This window comes from Hakea prostrata, chromosome 11, assembly GCF_041222555.1.
Source record: "Hakea prostrata isolate BN-2017 chromosome 11, UWA_Hpros_2, whole genome shotgun sequence".
NCBI lineage: Eukaryota > Viridiplantae > Streptophyta > Magnoliopsida > Proteales > Proteaceae > Hakea > Hakea prostrata.
The window spans coordinates 25900827-25923951 of record NC_142610.1 but is presented as its reverse complement, the minus strand read 5'-3'; the positions used below and the strand labels follow the sequence as shown (position 1 = coordinate 25923951).

The window sequence follows — 23125 nt, the reverse complement described above, 5'->3', positions numbered from 1 at the left end:
GAAAAGAACAATAAAGCTGCTTAAGATCTGTTATCAAGTAATGAAGCATTGAAGCCACAGTTTCCTCACTTTATTGTGATGAGTAATTTCATTAGATGACATGTTAATTTAAGCTTTTCAAATTATTCTATGAAAATCATATCTCGAATGCATTTCAATGCCCATAGCTTGCTCTAGAATTTTGATTGCAGGATTCCTCAATTGAACCCGTAGAAGTATGTTGGATTATTGTATGATGAATACTATTTCACCTTTTGATTAATGTAAGAGATTTTGCTATTTTTTGCATGGGATTATCTTGTCCACCTCACAGGTGACGTTTCTTCATAAAGGATTTGATGAGACACGTCGTCTTGGTCTCCAGAGTGAAACAGAACAGGTACCAATTTTCTTTTAAGACTTGATATTTACTTGTATCAACTTGCTCCATTTTGTAGAACACAGACATAACACAGAATGACTCTAATGTACTTCTCCTGTTGCTTAAGCAGATGGTTAGGCATGCATCCCCTATTGCTGAGACTGGAATGCTTGTTGTTGATTCCGTGGTGAGTAGATTGTTTTTTGATTGTTTAACAACTTGTCAAGGATGGGAGGTGAATTACATTCTTTCCTTTCTGTTAGAAAATAATGTTATATTCAGAATGTATTGTTGGAGGTGATGGTGTTCAGCCAAGCTGGTGCTGGAGTCTAGTTTTTGGGAGAATCCAAGGCTTGAGCACCGAGCTTCTTGTTGGAGTCACTGCTGGCATTGTCTATTGCACCTGTGAAGAAACAAGGGGAGGAATTAAGGCAGAAACCCTATATTAGAAAGGGATAAAATTTTTGGGGCAGTGTCAACTATAGTATATTAAAATTATTGCCACCAATCTTCCTCTTTTAATTTTTTTTCTTCTTGTTTTTCTCTGTTTGTCCTATGCCATCACTTTACCTTATTTTTTTTTTCTCCCTGTGTTTCTATTTCAAGTACCTGATATGCCTAGGCGGCCACAGCACCTGGCCATTGCCTAGACTAACATTTTTGGCATTTAAAAAAAAAATGAATTACATATAATATGTTAATTAATGTACCTTATAGTTTTTTGTATTCATTTGTGTAATTCTCCACTACAACATATCTATTGTAGGTGCCAGGTGGTCCAGCTCATAAGCATTTGGAGCCAGGTGATGTGCTTGTTCGGGTGAATGGGGAAGTAAGTTCCTTGTGTAGATCTGCAATATATGTATTGACGTTGATCCGTATTTGTATTTTCATGGTCCAACTTTTGTCTTAGTTGAAATATATTATTGTATTTCTTGTAATTCAGTTTTCCGGTTGGTTGTACATCCTTGGCTTTTTTCTGGGGTTAGTGTTATTGGTTTGCATTGATTGGTCCTCCTTATTGTCTGTGCTTTTTAACCTACACAGCCTTGGATTCATATACTTCTTTTAGAACTTTCTTATCAAAGATTGCAACAAAGTATTGCTTCACTAGTTCACTATGCTATTCAGATTGGTTATGCTAGGTGCATTTCGTGACTTCTGCAGATTCCTGACCTGTACAATTATTAGTTCTAGGCACTTTGTTGTGTCAAATGGCCACTTCAAATTTAGGTTACCCACAATGAAAATATGTTAAATTTCAATTCCATTAGTTTCTGGCTGATATTAACTAAATTTGAACACACAAATTTCAAATCTCATTTTACCCTTAAAAGGAAGTACTGTGTATTATGTCAAATAGGGTAAAACTTTTTTTTAATTGTTAGAACTTAGAACACTTCCAGAATATCTACTGAAGGGAATTTGTCAAAATGAGGACATGTGTACAAGAGAGTAAGGATGCATTGGTACACCTATGCAGTGTAATGCGTGATGCATGCATGATATGTCATTCTTTCTGTCATAGTGCCCCGTCCACTTCTTTTGTTTTCCATATTATATTTTCTACCTTTCCTCAATAAATTATTCATTCATCTCTTTTAAATATTAAAATAATATTGGAGCCAAATCAGTTGGTCTTGGAGATGCACTCTGTCAAGAGTCTGCATGTCTTGTCTTAAGGTTTAAATTTTGGTGTTTTGGTTTTTGATACTTTCTTGCAGGTACTTACTCAATTTTTGAAACTAGAGACTTTACTTGACGATAGTGTTGACAAGATGGTAAATCTGCAAATTGAAAGAGGTGGCGCTTCATTAACTGTCGAGTTATTGGTAATATCTATGTTTGATTAATGGTTACTTTCAATTTGCGTATTCTGCTTTTATGTTTGACCAATCCTGCTGCTATTACATGTTTTCTTATGGTGCCTCAGGTTCAAGATTTACACTCTATTACTCCCAGCTATTTCTTGGAAGTAAGTGGTGCAGTGATCCACCCGCTTTCGTACCAACAGGTTGGTAAAAAATTTCATATTAAGTTTGAAACAACGAGTAAGGCAATGTCTGGATTGGTTTTGAGAACAGGAAAATACTGGTGTACACTATAACATCACTACTTGTCTACGTCATTGCTGACCTTTTTCTTGTTGGGCATAGATGAATACAAAATCTTTGCATTCAGTTTCAAATGGGTTTAAGTCCTCATTTACAGTATAGTTGATGGTTCTGCAACTGAATCCAAATTATGTATTTATGTTTATCATCATGGTATCATTTTGTCTCATTTGGGACTTGTTCATTTCAGGCTTATAGTCCCTCTTGCCTATTAATCAGAACAAACATTTTTTTTCTTTTGGGTGGTCATATACGTGTTTAAAACTAACCCTTCTTGTATGAATTACCTAATTTTTTTTTTTGACCCCATTATTTGCACAGGCTAGGAATTTCCGTTTCAACTGTGGTCTTGTTTATGTTGCAGAACCTGGGTAAGTATAGGTATATGTTAGTTTATTTCTCAAACCTTCTGATGTTATGGAGTTTGTTTTCTGGATTCTTTATGTACACAAATTACTTTTATTCTCATTTGGTTTCAGTTCCAGTTTGTAGATTTTATTGTATGTTTAATTGGCCATTAAGATCAGCATCTCTCTACAACCCTAAATTTCTGCCTGATTGCAGCCTTATTGCATCTCAAATTGGCCCTAAACATCTATCTATCAAGACGTGGTAGCCTTGTTGATTTTTATCTTTTCCATGATCTGGTCTTATGCTGTATAAACATTTATATATGAGTAGGTCTGTTCATGCTTTTTGTAGCACACTGTATCACATTGATACCACATTGTTAGGTTCTATGAGTTGGTCATCTTACTTTGTCTAAAGATTTTGTTGTGAATGGTTTAGCTGAACTGTAAATTGCAGATATATGCTCTATAGAGCAGGAGTTCCTCGGCATGCCATAATAAAGAAGTTTGCAGGAGAAGAGATATCAGAACTTGATGAGCTGATCCTGGTTTTATCCAAGTTGTCTAGGGGTGCTCGAGTGCCTTTGGAATATATAAGTTACCTGGATCGTTACCGGAGCAAGGTATATGATGATTGGCACAGGAACACAAGGTTAAAAAGTGAATATTGTTATTATTATATCTTCCTTGCAAAGGGTGGGCCTTGGTGCAACGGTTTGTGGACCTGTAGCCCCAAGGTCAAGGCATCGAAACAGTCTCCCAGAAAAAATTGTTGGGGGTAAGACTGCATAGGAGAACTGCCTCCCTGGACTCTGCTTGTGCAGAAGCCTTTGGCATTGGGTTTGCCCTTTAATTCTTCCTTGCAAAACATAATTTATTGCAACTTGCAAGACTCAGACACAATACATGGTTCATCCCCATATGCAGTTGTCTTAATTATTTATTGTTATGAGTTATGTTATTAATTATTAGTTGAATGGCCGCTCATAAAAAATGATAGGGTTGGCATCATAGTTGTCAAGGCATCTAGGTTACTCAGGACGTTGTAGAGGGCCCTGGAGCCAAGGCATCTTTCTAGACAACCAAAGCCACCAACGCACCCGGACATGAAGACCTAGGTGCCAGGTAACTACGTCAGGTAGTTGATATCCAGCACTAAAAAACAAACATGCTATAGTTCAATGGTGAAACAAGAGTCATGTACTGAAACCATCTAATTGTTATAAGGGTTAGTTATAGTTGATTTGGTTTTAGTATCCAAAGTAAAAAGGATTGTGTTTTTTCCTTATTCTGTTTTTCTTAAAGGGAAGGAAGATGGGGGGGGGGGGGAGGGGGGGGTTTAACAATATTCTACTTTTATTTTAACTTCATTTTCTTCCATCTCTCTCTGTCTGTCTCTACCTATCCACACTTCCCCTGGACATCATCATGTTTATCCATTTGATGTCAACATTTTACTCCATTCATAAATCTGATATGTTCTACTGTTGATGCAGTCTGTTCTGGTTACAATAGACCGGCATGAATGGTATGCTGCTCCCCAAATATACTCCCGTGATGATAGTTCTGGATTATGGATAGCAAGATCTGCATTGGCACCAGAGTCCCTGTTTCTGTCTTCAAGCATCAACTGCGACAAATTGACCGGTGGCCCAGTTGCACCAACTATTGCAGAGACAGGTAGCATGGAACAATTACCTCAGAAGAACAGGGAGGAGTGTGCAAATGGCTTTAATGGGGTGGATACTAGTTATGAACATGCTAATAGGTTGCCCCATTCTGGGGAAGACTCAAAAGTTGAAATTAAGAAACGGAGAGTTGAAGAAAATTCATCTGACAATGACGCTGCTACTTCAGACTGTTTGATGCAAGAGGCTAATGAAGAAAAGCTGGAGGGTCCTATAAGACAGTATCAAGTAGCAGTAGCCTCTAATGCATCCGTAGCTGAGCAAGTGATAGAGCCTGCTCTTGTAATGTTAGAGGTGGGATGTTATCCTTTAAAATGTGTGGAGCATTTACCTTTTTGTTATTCTGTAATGATTTGGAGTATTTTTTTGTCTGTTAAAATCATTTTTGACAAAGAACTTTCTAAAGTGCCAGTGATATGGGGAACTCTCAAGTCTGTTTTTGTAGACCATTCTATGTGTCACGCAAATACTTGTTAGTTGTTTCTTGGGGATAGGATAGTCTACCTGTTGGAGTTGAGGGATCTCATCTGGGAGACTGAGGGCCATTACCCAAGCAGGTGAGTTAGGATTTCATGAGAGTTTGTAATGTTTTGTCTAAATGACTGCAATGGTTTGTTCATTTTGGCATTCAACATGAACTTTTGGCAAAACGTTGTTTTTTCATATGTGATGTATACACTGTTTTGTTTTGAAGTAGAGTTTGGCACTGAAAGCTTGTGGAAATTTTGGTATTTTGACCGAAAAATCAAATTCATCCTTGATGTGTATCAATGGTCTTGCCTGCACTACCTAAGAATCGTGAATGAACTGTATTGTAAAGTACTCCCATGCTAAAGTATCACTTTCGCCATTCCTTCCACATCATTTGCAACGGTTACAAATTGCTTTCCTTGAATTGGTACATTACAAAAGGTTGACAAGCTTTCTGTTTATTGATTGCTATTACCATTTTTACTCTTGCTAATTGTGGTAATATATGCAGGTGCATGTGCCATCATCATGTATGATTGATGGTGTGCACTCACAGCATTTCTTTGGAACTGGTGTCATCATATATCATTCTCAGCATATGGGATTGGTCGCAGTTGACAGAAATACTGTAGCCATATCTGTTTCTGATGTGATGTTGTCATTTGCTGCATTTCCTGTGGAAATTCCTGGGGAGGTAAAGTGTTGAAACTGCTTGGTAGTTATTAACTTGGTTGAGACAAGATTCGTCCACTATGATAATGAGAAAATATTTTTGCATATTCTCCTAAATTGATTGATAATATCAAAATCAGAGGAAGCAGTCTGGATATTTTTACTAATGGGATGCTGTAATGTGTTGTAACGTTTGTTGCTTGGTTAATAGTTTAATACTCCTTCACAGTTTGTTCACTCATAATTGGCATTACAGGTGATTTTTCTTCACCCTATTCACAATTATGCACTTGTTGCATATGATCCTTCTGCTCTTGGTGCTGCTGGTGCTGCAGCTGTACGTGCTGCAGAACTTCTTCCTGGTGAGTTTGAACTCTTAGGAATTAAAAGAGCAACATCTAGGGTACATTCCATTTTCCTCCTAGTACTGGACTGTGTTTTATCTCATTAATATAGCATAAACTTGTGTGTAAAAATCAACACTAGTTGGAGTCCTATAAAGAAGCGAAATATACAATGTAGAAAATAAATATCTAATTGTTTTACTAGATTTCTCTTACCTTGGTGTATGGGAAAGTGTTGTTTGACATTGTAAGTTGATTCCTCGTACTTGGAATCCCCAATTCTGTAGATTTTGAAATTGCATTTCGATCTGAGTTCTAAATTTCCTTTCAGCCACTGTTTCTATTTATTTCAAAATAGAGCAGTTCAATAGTTTTGATGAATTATTTTGGTGACATATTCTTTATAGATAGCCCCCAGAACTAGCTAGGTAAGGATATCCTAACAGCCCGCCCACATACTTAAGCTTGTGATAGAATAATGTGATTATGGCTAGTTTAGGGCCGAAAATGTGATTATGCTGAGTATCTTTGGGTTTTCTCGTACAGTTCATCTCATCTTGTATTAGGAATTTCTAATGCTGTTTTTCATTTCTATTTTTATGTACTTACTGGTATTATAGAACCTGCCCTGCGTCGAGGAGATTCAGTCTATCTTGTGGGTTTAAGTAGAAGTTTGCAAGCTACATCAAGGAAATCCATTGTTACCAATCCTTGTGCGGCACTGAATATCGGCTCAGCTGATTGTCCACGTTACAGAGCAACCAATATGGAAGTGATTGAACTTGACACTGGTAAATTAAAATCAACAAACATGTTAAGTATATCGTAGTTGTGTAAATCAAACTTCTTCTGTTTGTGGTGTATCTTGTTTCTTCTCTTACTGTTGTGTTTCTGCTTCCAGATTTTGGCAGTTCATTTTCTGGTGTACTCACTGATGAGCATGGAAGGATTCAAGCTCTTTGGGGAAGCTTTTCCACTCAGGTTTATTCTCTTCTGTTTTTTCTGTTGAACTACCACATTGTGGGATAGCATGTTCTGATGCTACCATGCCTTGTGCAGCTGAAGTATGGTTGTAGTACATCTGAAGATCATCAATTTGTTAGAGGTCTCCCAATATATGCAATCAGCCAAGTCCTTGACAAGATTATAAATGGCACCAAGGGACCACTGCTATTGATAAATGGTGTTAAAAGGCCAATGCCTGTTGTAAGGATATTAGAGGCTGAACTCTACCCAACTTTGCTATCCAAGGCCAGGAGTTTTGGACTGAGTGATCAGTGGGTTCAAGTATAATTTCTTCTCCCTGATTTTTTCTTTGTCTCTTTTCTCGTCTCCACATGAAAGATGAAATTATGTAATCCTGCTTTATTCTAACATGTGGGGTTGCCGTGTTGCTAAATTTTATCTGCTCTTACGATTGCTTTTTCACTTCAATGTTTTTTCATGTGTGAACGTTTCACAGCATGAAATTGTTCCTTGACTATTCTGTCTTCATGGTTATATGTATGGATGAACAAATTTATTAGAAAATCTGGTAACTTTAAGGCTACATAAAACTGCAACTATCTTCCATTCAGCAGTGGGCAAAGTGGATAATACGATTCCTGAAAGGGTTTCTGGAGTAAAGTTGTTTTTCCCAGTTTGGCTACCCATGCAGATTAGTTCCACAAAAATGTATACCAAAATTAGTCAAAGTCCAATAGTTTCCCAATGACAGGTGTACTGTCATGAAATTTGTGGGGTGATGTTGGAAATGACAGATGCTTTTCATGACTCCCTTGTACTTCCCTTGCTATGGAGGGTGTTCAAGGACAGCCAACTAGAGACTGTACTCAGTGAGCTTATAATACATCAGTCCTCTTGTAGATATGGTGCTATTTTTCCATCTGCATGGGATTCTTATCCTGCACGAACTGCGACAATTATTTTACTTAAAAGTGATATTTCCTATTTAGCAGTTTAGTGATATTCTGCATTTCCATTTGCTGTTTTGGTTGGGCTTGTTAGTGGTGAGTTTGAAGTGAATGGGTGCTTAAAATTTGAAAGCTGGAGATAAAAAGTATTTTTTTGGCCAAATTGTTTCCTACTGCCTTTGCATCTATTCTCTTCCTTCCACTTTCATGATACATCTTGTCTGTGCTGTTCAAGTGCTTCACGATTTGTGTGCTTGTATCAATTTGCCATGGTGAAACAAGGATATAACTTTGTTGAATCAACTCAACAATTGGGTTTGGAATTCTTCTTTATATGGTTATTCAAAGCAGAATATTTTTAGTCTATAACATTATAATTACAATTTACAAACCATAAACATTATAATTACATACCACCATAGCTGTTGTTGCCCTACTCCACACCCCAAAAACAGCATGTAAAGGGGCATACCCCTGCATGTGGCTCTCACCGCTGCTGGGAATGAGGATGTTAGTAATTTATGCGACATTATTCTGCTTTTACAGAAAGGTTGTTTCCAGAATCCAACCTGTGATCACTTTGTCACAGTGAGCGTCCTTAACATTGCACTAAGGCTTGCTCTCCTTCAACTATAGACCTATGATGGTTATATTTATAATAAGTGCAACTTCTTGTCAGGTTGTGATTTTCTTTTGATTGTCTTTTATCTTATTCTCAATAATTATTTAATGCACAGTAACAAAGTATCTTTAAAAAAATTGAAAGTTATTTAATGCGCTATTTAATACAGTATCTATTGAAATGACATGAGTTACTGTCATTGAAAAGTAGTTTATCTTAAAAAGGACTGAAAAGAAAGGTTACAACTTCCTAGATCACTACTTGATGTGGAGCTTGATAATTTATCAATACCTGTACTTCGTGAAACAACTTCTATGACCTGGTATTGATGTCATGTTCTTTTTTATATGTTTTCTGTTGTTTTTGTAAAAGAAATGTCTGAACTAATCATTAATAAGTTATTCTATCACAGGATCTAGTCAAGAAAGATCCAATAAGACGTCAAGTTTTACGTGTGAAAGGTTGCTTGGCTGGATCAAAAGCTGAGCAAGTACTAGAACAAGGTGACATGCTTCTAGCAATCAACAAAGAGCCTATTACATGCTTCCGTGACATTGAATGTGCTTGTGAGGACTTGGACAAATATGGTGATCATGAAGGGAGACTTAATATGACTATTCTTCGGCAGGTATGGTGTTGTAGTTTCCACCCAAATCATCCCTCCCCCAAACCAAGAAGAGAGAGAGAGGAAAAAAGAAAAAGAAAAAGAAAAAAAGAGTTGCACATGTGCAAATACAAAGCACCCAAGAGAAGGACCTGTCTTATAATCCTCTTTGTACATAGTGGAGATGTTGTAGTTTATTTGGTTTGCTTCTGATGCAGGGACAAGTCAGGCAAGAATATTTGATGGATTTATCGTTCACTTGTTTTATTTTGCTGTTTGCCAGGGAAGAGAAGTTGAACTTATGGTTGGAACAGACGTCAGGGATGGCAATGGTACCGCACAGATGGTGAATTGGTGTGGATGCATCATTCAAGATCCTCACTCAGCGGTGCGTGCACTTGGGTTTCTTCCTGAAGAGGGGCATGGTGTGTATGTGGCAAGGTGAGTAGTTCTTTACTCAGATATCATGTTCTAATAATGTACAAGGACTAAACAGCTAAAAGTAGAACTGGAGTTATGATAGACTGGAATCTCGTTCGCAGGTGGATGCTCAACCGGTCAGTTAGTCTCAGTAGCATAGTTACTAGGGAAAAAATTCATTGGTTCCTCATAATTTGATGTGTAGTTATGTACTCTTATAAGGTCTTATGCTAAGAGCATGCTTGCTATAAATAAAGGTGAACAACATCAATATGTTGAACAGAGTCCTATCATAGCATTTTGGTTTCTCTTCCCTTCTGATTTCGCTTTTACCCAGAAAAACGAAAAGTTTGGATAGTAATTGAGAAATGAGCATCATATTTTTATATTTTCTGAGCTTTAGTCTATTGTCTATAAACTTTTTAGACAAATTGGTGATAGTTTAACTTACCTACAGGTGGTGTCACGGGGGTCCAGTCCAGAGATATGGTCTATATGCTCTACAGTGGATAATTGAAGTCAACGGGAAACCCACTCCTGATTTGGAAGCCTTTGTTGATGTGGCTAAGGTATGTAATCCCTGACCGTTGTTTCTTTTCTTTTTCTTTCCTTCTTTCTTCGCACACACCGTCTTTTTATGGGTTTATTTTTTGGGGGTATTTTTCATCCGGACCCCGTTGAGGTTTGGTCCAGGTCACTTGTAGTCCAGAAAAGTTACTCTTTGCGTCTGGCTCCCCTGTGGTTTCCAGAAATGATTAAATAAGGATATCATAATTTTGATGACCAAAATACCCTTATGGTGCAACGGTCAAGATTGTATCCATATATGCCATTTCGATCTAACGGTTCATATTAAAAAGACAAATTATAATTACGTTTATGAGTGTATATTAGTGATTGCATCTCTACTATCTAGAGCGAAATGGTCCCTTGGTTAGAGGACCATTTTCAGAGGCAACCTATGGTTTTATTACAATTCTCACATGATCAATTTGTGCTGCTTATTTTATTGTAGGTTATTGCTGTACTTCCTTTTTTTTTTTTTTTTTGGTTTAAAATTGCTGGATTTCCTTTTCATACCTTAAGCTTTCCTTGATATAAATCTTCCATATAAATGGACAGGGCTTGGAGCATGGGGAATTTGTCCGAATAAGGACAGTCCACCTGAATGGGAAGCCTCGGGTGCTAACTTTAAAGCAGGATCTGCATTACTGGCCTACATGGGAGATAAGGTTTGATTCAGACACTGCCGTGTGGCGTCGCCGAACAATCAAAGCATTGGACTACTCCCTAGCATGAACCAATCCATGTTGAGTTTCCCAGAGTTCTTCCAATGGACCTGGGGTGGACCATGCTAATTCGTTTGACAAGAGGATCCATCAGTTACAGGGTGAGTTGAAACATCAATAGCGATACAAAGAAAAGGTTGACTGCAAGTTCCCCAATGTAAATGGTATCCATTTCTGGGTATCCATTTCTGAGGGATTCCGAAAAATGCCATCGTAACTATTGAATGATTCAGAAACGTTGTTCTGTGGACAAACTTAACGAGGAATAGAGAATTTTTAGCAATTATAATAACTTTGTTTCTTGTAGAGAAAGAAAGTAGGGAAGGGTGTTATGTTATCCATTTGGTTTGAATTCTTAGAATACATAGCAAACATTGTCAAGAAAGCTTTCATCGTAACAATCCTCTCTACCTTAATTATAGATACACCAAAAAGTAAGGGCGGTGAGTCTGTTGGATCCTGGTCAAGGGAAGAAGGGTAATTGTGGGTGAATATTGAGTTGGGATGTTAGTGTGGGAAATAGACCATGGTTAGTGAAGGTCAGTATGGTAATTATCATAGGAGCCCTAGCATATAAACGAGGAGACTATAGCAGAGTTATAACAGAAATAAAAATATATATAACTATCTAAATGTACACCGAAGCATATTATGAGGTGTTGGTCACCAGCTGAGCTATAACCAGTTGGGTTTTGAAATTGTAAAATTTTATAAATTTACAAAGTAAATATTAATTGCATTTGTTATTTGGTACATTTTTCTTTCTATAGAACTAACAAAATTCTTAGAAGTTCGTAAAAAATCAAAACTTCCAAGTAGGAGGTTGGAGTTCGAATCCCTTTGAGGTCAGGGGGTAGCACCAATTATATTATGTAATACCTCCATCCTTAATATGGAAAAAAGTTCTTGTTCCTAAAAAAATTCTTAAGTGAATGAATTTCTAGTAGGATTAGACTAACTTGTCTTCAATGTTGAAAGCAAAATAAGGATGTTATGTCACTTTAAGATCTGTATGCTTGTACCCGAATTTGAAAATTGACTTGCGTCGATATATCGGTGGGTGAATTAAATGACTCTATGATATCATTTTTCTCAATGGAAGGTGATGAAGAAAAATAATTTCAATCTCCTAGTTCTCTCTCTCTTATATGTGTTCATCTTCTTTCCCAATCTCCAATCTTCTGAATTATGTCCTCGGTCGTTTGTGATTTTTTCCCCTTTTTTGAGGTTAAGATTCGAGATCGTATTAGAGTCACGCTTTGAATGCATGAAATCATGACATGATGTGACAAACCAGTGAAGGCGACAAGGGCCACATTCAACATAGATTCCCCCCCTTCCTTTTTTGGGTCAAAGATAAAAGTGATGTAAAATGTCTTTCAGTTGAGATAGATAAGTCTTGATTCTCTCAATAAGTAGATGAATTGACTTCACAGGAAACAATGGTGGACATTTTCAAAGTTCAAAAGTGTCATTAACTGAGAAAGGGTTTTAAAATTTTGAAAAACCATGCTCCATGGATTAGACTACTCAAGAAAAAAGATGTCACAGATGCCAACGGGTATTCAATTTCATTGAGAACGTTGAATACAGAACTACCAAAGCTTAGAAGTCATGACAACATCAAGCCATGTGATAAGGGTTGAATAGACCTCAGGACTAAGAAATTGATTAATTGCAAGATTAATCAAAGAGAGAGAATTACAACTGAAAGATGGAGATGGCCATGGCCCATGAGGCAGGTTCAGCGGATCATAGCCTGCAACAGGTCTTTCTCAAGCCATCATTTCATTACTGGTTCATTGGTTGATATGGCTAATGCCTGATGGTGATATTTTTCCAACTTTCTTAGAAAACTGGCTTTGCTTAATTTGCTTGGACTCCAAGACAGTATGTAATTAGTGGTATATGGGTAGGTAAGTAGGTGCACACTTCCTTGTATTTTACACCTCTACCTCTTATCTGTTTCCGTGTCTTCATTTATTGTTACTCTGAACTACAACTGTAACATTCATATATAGTCATTGAAGGTTTTATTGGAAATTTTGATCCCCACCTGCCTGAACCAACCTCGTGGAAAGAGATAATGAGGCATTGTTTGGTGGATGATTGTACACAAAAAGATTTTTTTGATCAGATTTGGCCCAGGTGAGAACCTGGTTAATGTATATTCAATGGTTATAATCATTTGCAAAATCCAAAACTTCTAAGTTAACCTTTTAGATACCATCATGTATCTTTTTCACATTAATCTGGGAATTTTTCTTCATCTTGGTAGAAACAGCCTGCATTGATCTGATCACTATTCATTTTTCACTTAAACCCATAAATCCTAGTTAAGGACAGATAATAAATCCTCTTCATGCGATGAGTAGTGAATTTAAGTGATTCAAGATAAGAAATGAGAAGTGTCATCTTAATAATAAATTAGTCGACAGTGAGAGACCAGCCAATGAATTGATTAGTTAGGAAATAAGGAAGTTAAGATGTAATCTGACGAGAATTAATGGAAGATACAAATCCGGATTGTTGAATGAAAAAGATATTTTTCTTCTAATTTCTTGTTTGCCTTAAAAGGGTAGAATCAGAACAAGAGAAGAGTAGACGACAGCATTGAGTGATCAAGCTCAAATCTTTGACGAATCTCCTCATTTTAAGCATGATCCTCAATCCTTATTCCTCAACTCTTTCACAGGTAAAAACCCATGAAAAAGAGTAGTTTTTAAGATAAATTGGTGTTGCTGTTTACTCCAACACACCACATTCCACCACCAGGTTCAGAATTCTTAATATAAAAAAAAAAACTTTATTGTGACATTGGCGTGGCTTCAAGAGCAGTTTTTGAAGGTTTTCTAGAACGCGTGGAGCACTAATCATCAAGCTCTGTTCAACTGGATTTTTTGCGCTCTGAACTGAGCTCTGCTGGTTAATCTTCATGTATTGCCGCGTAAAAATGGGTTTTTGGTGCTTTCATAGGTAGGCTTCTTTCTTCTTCTTTCTTTTGGGTTCTGGTTTCGGTTGATCTATCTCTTCTTCTTGTGAAATTGGTTGGAAATTTCATCAAATGGATGATCGTTAGTTGGTGTTTCTGTTGCCCTTATATTTGGTGATTCTTTTGACCTGTGCCTAACAAAATTCAGAGGAGAGTCTTTAATTTTCTAGTGTATGTTAGCAGGTTTTTGGGAATGGGATGATAGCTTTGATTTCTCATGGCTGGAGAGATGGAAGAACCCATTAGCTTTCGGGTACGGTTTCAGCTTCACTGAACTAGTATTTCACTTCTACATATCTTAAACCCATGTTTCTTATGCATCTGTTTTATTAAATCTTCTCATAGTGCATCTCACTATTCTTTGCACTGAATACTCTGTTGAGGCTTGGAGTCCTTTCATAGTTATTTTCCTTTGAAAAAATTGTTCGATTAGGAACTTTCAGAGATCAGATGCAGGAGGTTCACCTTGTGCCTTCGATATTGTACTGGGTTTGATTTTTTTTTTTTTTTTTTTTTTCTTTTCAGCCAGTGATCAATTTCATAACAATCGGCAATCCAGAATATCTCTAACTCTATTGCTGTACTTGACAATCTTCTGGGCTGTTGATGTAATATTCCAAATTCCTGCAGATACAATGGTCCAACTGCTCCCTTTCAATCTTCTTACCTCTCTTTATGAATGTGAAGATCTATTGTTGCCTATTCTTGTACTTGAATTGACATGTTATACTCTTCTATTGGTTTCCTCACTATACTCCAGGCTTTCCAATTTCCATCATGACAATAAAGCACATATATGAAACATGCATCTCTTGGAGAAACATATAGCCTGTGGGCAATTGAAAGTACTTACTGATTCACTCTGAATGTCATCTATTGCAAAATTGCAGGCAGACTCTATACACTCTGGTTCCATTTCATTTGGAAGGTTTGAAACTGAACCCTTGTCTTGGGAAAGGAGGTCATCCTTCTCACACAACAGATATCTTGAAGAAGTTGGGAAATACTCAACACCAGGCTCAGTTACTCAAAAGAAAGCATACTTTGAAGCTCATTTTAAGAAGAAGGCTCTTCTCCATCAGACTTCTACCGAGGGTCAGAATGATGTGGAGTACCAACAGAATGGTGTGAAGTATGACACTAGTGAAAAAGACATCCTGGACCATATGAATTCCATGGAAGAATTTGAGCATGCTAAAGTAGGAAGCCAATCTATTCACTTTGATGTGAGTCCCCACGGTTCAGATTGCCAAGGAGAATTTCATGAAATGCAGCATGAAAGAGAGTGTAATGGAGTTTCATATCCCGAGTTCGACACAAATTTCACATCTACTCTTACTAATGATGATCTAGTGTCCAATGGTGATCATCATGATTATGCATTAGATGCAGTATTGAACAGTGATAATCAGGATGATGTGCTTCCTACCACCAATAATGGTACAATGTTCAATTGTGATCTTCAAGATGATGCATTGACTCCTCCTTTTGATGATGAAGTACTATATGGTAATCTACAAGATGTGGAGCCAGATGAAATGCACCAAACACGGTTTGAGTGTAGCTTAGTACCATCAGTTAAGAAGGATCAACCAGAAGCAAGGTTAAAAGACAAACTTGCAGACGAAACAAAAAACATGGAGACATTACCAAGAATCCGTTCAGCCCCCAAGAAGCATGTGGCTTTGATAGATGGCTTGAAGAACTCCCAGAGACAAACTCAACAGGTTTTTATTTACTGATTGCATTGATATTGAACATTTAATTAAATAGCTCCTATGGAGTCTCTGTTCTCTAGCATATCTAGTGAAGTTCTTGTCTTTCCTTTTTTTTTATTTTTGTCTATGCGTTGATGCTTGTTGTTGACATTTTGCCACATGAGCATGGTATCTTTTCGTTGATGCATGGAGATTTGGTGGTACACTTCTCTTTTAGCTGACACAGTTTGATGCCTTGGCTGCTAGGTAAAGACAAGAACAGAAACTAAGACAGTCAAAACAACATTGATGGCTCAGGTTCCAAGAAAGATTTCAGATGAAGCTCCTAAGGAATCCAGAAAGAATCCAAGAAGCATGGAGACTCTGATGAGGGCTAAAACAGAGAATTCATCAACAGCAAAGACTTCAAAAATAACAGCAAAGACTTCAAAAACTGCATCTTCTCTGGCAAGAATATCAAAACCAGTGGTGGGTATCTGATTTTTATATAATCTATTTTGAATATCATTAATTGTGTTTTATGCTCACTTCAAGGGGTTAGCCCTGTTGGCGAGTATCAACGCCTCATGTTCTAATAGGTCAAGACAGCGTTTGATTGCAAACACCCCAAAATTGAGGGCCATAGTTGAAGTATGTTGGTTTTTTATAAATAGCTCCCTAGAGAAGTATCATATGTTAATGATAATATTGTATCTATTTTTGCAAAACAGTGATGAGATAAATAATGGTAACTTTCTGTTTAATACCAACACCTCGATTTGTTTGCATTTTTTCTACTCAGAATTGTTGGTGTAAAAAAGTGAATTTCTTTGTTTTAACATTGTTGATTTGTTTTCTCTGCAGGATCCAAAGAATCTGAGGACAAAACTTGGCCAAGATTGTAGAAGGTGTTCTCTTCTTTTCTCAACAAATGAAGTGGGTAAAAAAATTTCTTCACTTTACACTTAAAGTACTTATTTTACTAATGTGACAGTGAGAAATATCTAAAGGCGAAGAAACCTGGCACTGAGTCTCAACCCTCAACTATGGAGAAAAGTGAATCTAGAGCAAGACAGTCTATGGACAGGTTTGTGATTTACTTCTACTGTCAATTCTCTTTCTTTGGTAGTATTGATTTCGACTGATGAAGAATGGGATGGGATAGGCATAAGAGAACAGTTAATTCAATGAAGTCAGACTTGAAGCCACCCTCTGTGATCTTTCATTTGAAGAGTGATGAAAAAGCAGCAAAGAGAAAAGAGGCAAGCTGTCATCAAGTTCTTTTCATTTGAAATTCATTTCAATTATAAGATATTGAACATGGAAGACTTGCCAAGCATACCAGCTGATAGTGTCTGTGTTCATTTTTTGCAGGTGGAACCAGGTAATGTGAAATCAACAAAATCTCAAAGTCAGTCACGAAGTCCAGGGTGCATTGTAGAACATAGACTGCCTCGATCTTCAATGGTTTCTGTTAGTGAATCTCAAAATTCAGCTTCTCAGCTGAAAACTGATTCTCGATCAGTGATGGCCTCTGAATTGAGTGAGAGTACTGGTACATCAACGAATAAAAATTGCACCCTGAAGGTCTTTAAAAGAAGTGATTCAATGGGAAAGAATAGTATAGGGAATGGTAAGAATTGCAAACAAGTATCAGGGGGTAGTAAGTTGAAGGAAGAGAGAATTGAGGGGAGACAGGTAGTTGGAGCTGTTGATCGGAGTAGTGGTAAACTGGCAATGAAGGGAGTTGGCTGCAAAAATGTAGATGGGGACACTGGAATGCATCATCTGGTAGTAGGCATTCCCTCTTAAGACATATATTTCGGTTGTGAGTTACACTTTTGTTGCATTTCTACTGTTGTTCTCTGTCTTGCATTTGCAGTATGTAATGTGCAAGCAGTTGGGCAATCTCTGCCTTATTCAATTTTTATAAGTCATTCTAATCTTTGCTTACCCCTTAGTCGGGGTGTTTTGTTCCATGGATCTTTGATTAATTGGTAACCCATCCTTGTTCCCCTAGAATAAAATCTAGAACATATAATTGAATTGACACCTATAGCTTTAGGGAGGATATCCTGTTCTGCATTTGTGGTTATTAGAACAAATTCCAAAGAAAACAACGAGGGTAAATAAAAATAGATCAAAGTGATACAAAGATTTGATATGGTCTATACACCAATGTATTCATGGCTGAACCTGAGGTTGTCTAATTTGCAACGGAAGATAGTTACAATGGAGACCTCTGAAGAACACTCACTGGTGTTGCAAATTAATAATGGATACTTAATGGTAGAGAGCCTAGAAATAGGCAGTGACTCTGGCAAGCAAAACCGTCTCTGTAGAAGTCACAAGACAAGTCTGGCCTGCCCTTTTCGAGGTTGGTTGGTTGGGTTTTTTTGTTTTTTTCCAAAAGCAGTTTCAGATTAAGAAGAAAATGGATCTGGACATGATAATTTTCATTGTAGAAACCCACTTCAAATCAGGTAATGAATTCTCGCTTAAGAAATATAATAGGAGGGATTTGGGTTTTTTTTTTTTTTGGGGGGGGGGGGGTGTTAGCTCAAACTTTGATCAAAATCAATAAAATACCAGAAAAGAAATTTCTTTTTAAACAAAAACTGAAGCAAATGCCATTGCTAGGATATTCTGTACAACCCAAAACCAGATCACCTTAGAAAAACGTATTGTTACAGAAAACAAAGGAGTAACGCCCAAGGTGGGTCCTGTGATTTGTGAGGAAAGATAACACAGAGACATGAAAAGCTGTTACAGAAAATCAACTTGCTCAGCTGACTCAGCTCCTGTTTCTTTTCTATGGAAGGACAAAATGAAAAATCCAAAACAGAAGAAAACAAAGAACCACTCCACTCCATCTCACTCCTCTAAAGCCGTGCCAATTTGCAGACATTGCAATGCAAACAGTTCTGGATGATAGCTAGTGGAAAATGAACCCATGCCTCTATGTTCTCTTCTTTTGCAAACATACCAGTGAAAAAACCAAGAGCACTGCCACTGTATTCACCACTGAAAAAGCCCAACATAGAAAAGTTACAAAACTTTGCCAAAAAGAGATGGGCATCATCAAGCTTTAGGATTTGGAAAAAAGTTTCATGATTGATCAACGGACGCAAAGCCCACAAGACAAAGCCATAAGCAAAAAAGCTGCTTCTGCTTCTTCTTTTCCTGCTGACTTTCTCTGTAACAGAAGTAGTACCCTCTCTTCATCACCTACTTGTCTCTTCTTCTCCTTCATGGAGATACCTTTCCCCATTTTGAGAGACTCGATTTCTCTTCTCCTCCTCTTCCTATATCTTATCCCACAAGCATTACACAAGGACTGCAAAATATTATGGAAAAGCAAACCCATATTAGGGTAAAAAAAAATCTGAATGTCTTCCTAATACATGAGTAATATGAATCTACATTGAAGTAAAGCCCAGAAAATTAAACCCTTTTTTCATGCATGAGAAGGGGAGGTAAAAGGATGCATGAAGATAGATGGCTCACCTTAGGACCATGAGGGCCACTTCTCCATAATGGGGTCTTGGAGGTCTTGCAATCGGCACAGATTCTTGCTGTTGAGGTGATCAGCACATGATCCTGATTTTCATCTTCATATATCATGTCTCTCTTCCCTGTAAACTCCTTCAACATTCCTCCTTGTTTTCCTAGGGAAGATACTTTTGTTGGGTTCTCCTTTACCTGTGAGGTTAGCTTGGGTTTTGGGTTTTCCTCTTGAAGTTGGTGATCACCATCCTGTGTCTGCCCATGAGAAGTTCTCCGATGGTAATGACGATACTGATGCTGATGGTGAGAATCAGATCCTGACCCCATGTTTTTCTATTGTCGAAGCATGGATTCACCACTGTTCACTAGTGGTGAGAAAAATTATCTGGTCTCGGAACTCGACAGTGGGAGCCCTGGCTGCGATCGCAGTGATAGAAATAGAGCAATCTACAGAGGAACATCTGAGGGAGAGAGAATAGGGTATCGCAAATTTCCTTTCATGCGTTTTTATAGATTTTTTGAAGGCAAAAGGGTTTAAGGATTAATTAATTTAATTTATGCTTTCAATAGAAAAAGGGAGAGAAAAACTTGTCCGATTACCCCAATTGTCACGTATAATTCTGATTACTAGATTAACCATAGTTCGTGATCATGATTAGTTACCAAAACAAAAGATTGTCCAGCTTCAGTCAATGGTGGCTTAGTAAAACGGTTAAGGCCCAACCTCTCATGGAGAGGTCTTGGGTTGCACCCATTCAACAACATTAATATTCTTATTCTTATGTATATTAGAAGCTCTTAATCCAAAAAAAATAAAAAAAAATAAATAAATTTGTCCAACTTCATTGGCCAAAATCTCCATAGCTCATTTTGGTACTTTTCAAACTACAATTCGAAATTTTACTTTTTAGACTTAGGTTTAGGAACTAAAACCAGGTTTTGATCGAAGTTGAATTGAGTTATTTGGGAATGCAGGTTAAGAGTGATATTGATGGGCTAACTTTAGTGCTTGCACAATGGGCTCAACTTCAATGCTGCACAGCACTAAGCTACGTATAGCTACGACCCAACCAAGTGGTCGAGGTTGAAATCTCAACCACTCTTTTTTTTTTTTTTTTTTTGGTTTTACAGGTACGTATGGCTGAAAAAGTAAAAAGTAAAAAATAAAAAAACATAAAATCGGGTGTTTGAGATTTCAACTTGGATCATTTGTTTGATCATGACTGTACGCAGTTCAATGTTGTACATTAATTGTGCAACACTGAAGCTCTTCACGATATCGATGGAGCAAATTGGGTCCTAGAACAATCGATAAGATACCAAATACTAAAACCATGATTAGGGATCCCCATTTAGGAAAGTTTCGCTCTCTAATTTGATACAATACAATTAAAATTTGTTTGCTGTTGACCTTGGTTCTAGGTCCACCAACCCTTATATGAGCATGTGAGTCACATCCGAATCGGTCCGATTATTATAGGGCGGATTGGTATACCCCTTTCTCCATTAACCGTCATGTAAATAGTGACTTTAGGTTTATGATCTCACTGTATAAATTGAGGTAGAGAGGACTTGGACTCGTTGGTCTCTTGATCTCCAATGATCATCCAGACTTGCCATTGTTATTCTCTCGTGATATACAAAAATTATGGCACAATTAATAATTAATCCAAAATACACACTTTTTTTTTGGGTAGAAAATACACACACCTGACCTGACGTTTAAGTAAGATATTCTGGAGTATGGGACTGAAGATAATTAAGAATTAAGTTAATGCTTACCCTAATAAATGCACATATCACCATTATTTGACACCTTAACTATGACAAAATTTTCCTGCAAATAAGGTAGTGGGGGAATTTTATGTGTATAATCAATATGATATTAAAACTTTTCAATAATAATCTAACGTTATGTAACAATGAATTGTAGGATAATTTGTATTTAGACCTCCCAAAGTTTGATGTAAGCTATTTCTAATAAAAAATTTCAAATAGGTAGTGGGGTATATATATATATATATCAATATGATATATATAACTATCATATATATATATAACTATATATATCAATGATATTTTAGGATAACTCAGTGCTTCTATTTATTTTTACGATTAAAATGTTTTATTCTTTTTTGATTTTTTTTCTTGAACTAGTAACATATTTATTTAAAAGATTATTCTAATACCAAGCTGTTAGTATCTTATATGGTCATACACTTATTCAAGATCTGGATAAGTTAAAAGAGAGAAAATTAGAAGGATATAAGGACGATATGTCTTTGTTTAACTTTTTTTTTCAGAAGTGATGAAGATTTGGGAGAAATATGTATTCTAGCAGAATAATGTAAAATAGCACCCTACATGTCATGCATGAAAACTTCAGACAATACCATAACAGCTACAACAATGTTTAAGGAAGAAAACACAGTGGGCTCCAAGAGTCCTATAGAAGTATAGTATAGAAGTAGTGTTGTGTGTGTTTGGTTGAAATGAACCCTAAGACAGAAGGTTCTGAGCAGAGACAAAGTTGAAAAGTTGAAGACAAATAGACAACCCAGTTACAGCGTTGATTTGCTGAAGTGTGTAAACATTACAAAATTGAAATGCAGACAAAATTCGGGGTGGAATGCTATCTGCTGCTGTAGTGGTTTTAAGGGAGTAGCTAAGAATCCCTTTTAAGAACAAGTTTCCTGGATGTGCGGGTACCTTCCTTATCACTTACAGTGAAAACTTCAGCACTGGAGAATAGTAGAAATGCTAGAACTGTTGATGGATGTTCAGAAGGAGCTGTTTATACATATTGGGTAAAAGAAAATAAAGCAACAAATATCAATAATCAAGAGATGTTGCAGATGGAATGGTGAAGTTGACGCAGTGGCAAAACAAGTGGAAAGAAAGCGATCGAAGGAACATGGAGAGTATGGCCAAAAGAGCAAACTCCGGAATTTAATGCTCTAGTTTCGTCTTCTTTCTGTCCCTCGACAAGACAGATATCAATGTAATCAATCCACCAAAGCAGCAGAGAAGACAAAGGAATTAATCAAATTAGATATGAGAAGTTATGGGAGATCAAGTAGACAAGCAGAATAAAATGCGTAGTTCACCTTATCTTGTCTGCCGCAAACAATTCATACCACCAGGTGCGAAGTACATGCCTTCCTTCAACTCTCTGCCCTTCTTCCTCTTCACATTAATAAAATATAGAGTCCAGATTTGTTTTTGCATGGTTACTTGATCCTTCGTTTTTTACGGTAAAAAAGTAACACACTAGGGTTCAACTTCAATGTTGTGCATTGCGTATGGCCATGATCTCTCCGAGTGGTCAATGTCAAAATGTTGGCCACTCATTTTGTATATATATTTATTGTTAAAAGTATGGATGATTGAAAAAGTGAAAAACACATACAAATCGGGTGATCAAGATTTCACCCTCGACCATCCATTACATCTATGCAGCACTATCTATTTTGTTACAAATAGGTATAGTTGTAAGGTGGAAGGAAAAAAACCTTACAAATCGGGAGGTCAAGACTTCATCATTGACCGTCCATTTTATCCTCACATTACATAGTTAAGTGTTGCGCATTAACTGAAGCCCTATCCCATAGAAGAGAGATTGTCAAGTAAGGGTTGGAGAGAAAGGGCCGGCTTGGACAGATGTCAAACAAATAGTTTAAGATTAAAAAACATGCAACAAGTATTTTTTTTATGGTCTTTTATTTAAAAAAAAAAAACAAAATTTTCATTTTCCTTATAAACACCTAAGTAGTTAATAAATATGTTTTCAAAGAATAATTGTTAAAAGGAAGAGACATATCTAAGCGTGTTTATTAAAGAAAACTCCAAACGATGTAAGTTATTCTCCTAGGATGTGAAATTACTCAATCTTAAACGTCGATTTAGAAAACTTGTTTCCATTTGAACTGTATGCTTTGCTTTTGGATCCCTAACTTATTGCATTTCAGAGTCTACAATATATATTAGAACCGATTCATCTTGGAGGTGAAAACATACAAATTAAGTTTTTAAATAGAGTCTACATCTTCTCTACCCAGATGCACTCTCCACCAAAAATTTT

General features: G+C 36.9%; 3 protein-coding genes across 5 annotated transcripts in view; 2 read left to right on the top strand and 1 right to left on the bottom strand.

The window, feature by feature from the left end:
- Positions 1-10974, top strand: part of LOC149001173 (protease Do-like 7) — a 30164-nt gene extending 19190 nt beyond the window's left edge. For all 3 annotated transcript variants that reach the window (XM_089140702.1, XM_089140701.1, XM_089140703.1), the window contains 17 exons: positions 314-379; positions 492-548; positions 1128-1193; positions 2086-2193; positions 2295-2375; positions 2797-2846; positions 3283-3448; positions 4322-4807; positions 5496-5678; positions 5913-6018; positions 6621-6791; positions 6902-6981; positions 7060-7287; positions 8948-9163; positions 9423-9580; positions 10017-10128; positions 10682-10974. In XM_089140702.1, the coding sequence (XP_088996828.1) occupies positions 314-379; positions 492-548; positions 1128-1193; positions 2086-2193; positions 2295-2375; positions 2797-2846; positions 3283-3448; positions 4322-4807; positions 5496-5678; positions 5913-6018; positions 6621-6791; positions 6902-6981; positions 7060-7287; positions 8948-9163; positions 9423-9580; positions 10017-10128; positions 10682-10858 (2511 nt within the window). In that variant the 3' untranslated portion in view covers positions 10859-10974. The remainder of the gene's footprint in view (positions 1-313; positions 380-491; positions 549-1127; positions 1194-2085; positions 2194-2294; positions 2376-2796; positions 2847-3282; positions 3449-4321; positions 4808-5495; positions 5679-5912; positions 6019-6620; positions 6792-6901; positions 6982-7059; positions 7288-8947; positions 9164-9422; positions 9581-10016; positions 10129-10681) is intronic.
- Positions 10975-13232: 2258 nt separating this feature from the next.
- LOC149001172 (uncharacterized) lies at positions 13233-17841 on the top strand. Its single transcript, XM_089141024.1, has 8 exons — positions 13233-13824; positions 14024-14093; positions 14731-15567; positions 15805-16026; positions 16402-16445; positions 16532-16624; positions 16703-16799; positions 16912-17841. Exons 2-8 carry the CDS (start codon positions 14058-14060, stop codon positions 17347-17349), a joined length of 1767 nt encoding a protein of 588 aa, XP_088997150.1. The 5' UTR covers positions 13233-13824; positions 14024-14057; the 3' UTR covers positions 17350-17841.
- Positions 17842-18172: 331 nt separating this feature from the next.
- Positions 18173-19506, bottom strand: LOC149001171 (GATA transcription factor 16-like). Its single transcript, XM_089140719.1, has 2 exons — positions 19045-19506; positions 18173-18874 (listed from the first exon to the last, which is right to left on the bottom strand). Exons 1-2 carry the CDS (start codon positions 19369-19371, stop codon positions 18656-18658), a joined length of 546 nt encoding a protein of 181 aa, XP_088996845.1. The 5' UTR covers positions 19372-19506; the 3' UTR covers positions 18173-18655.
- Positions 19507-23125: the final 3619 nt, after the last annotated feature.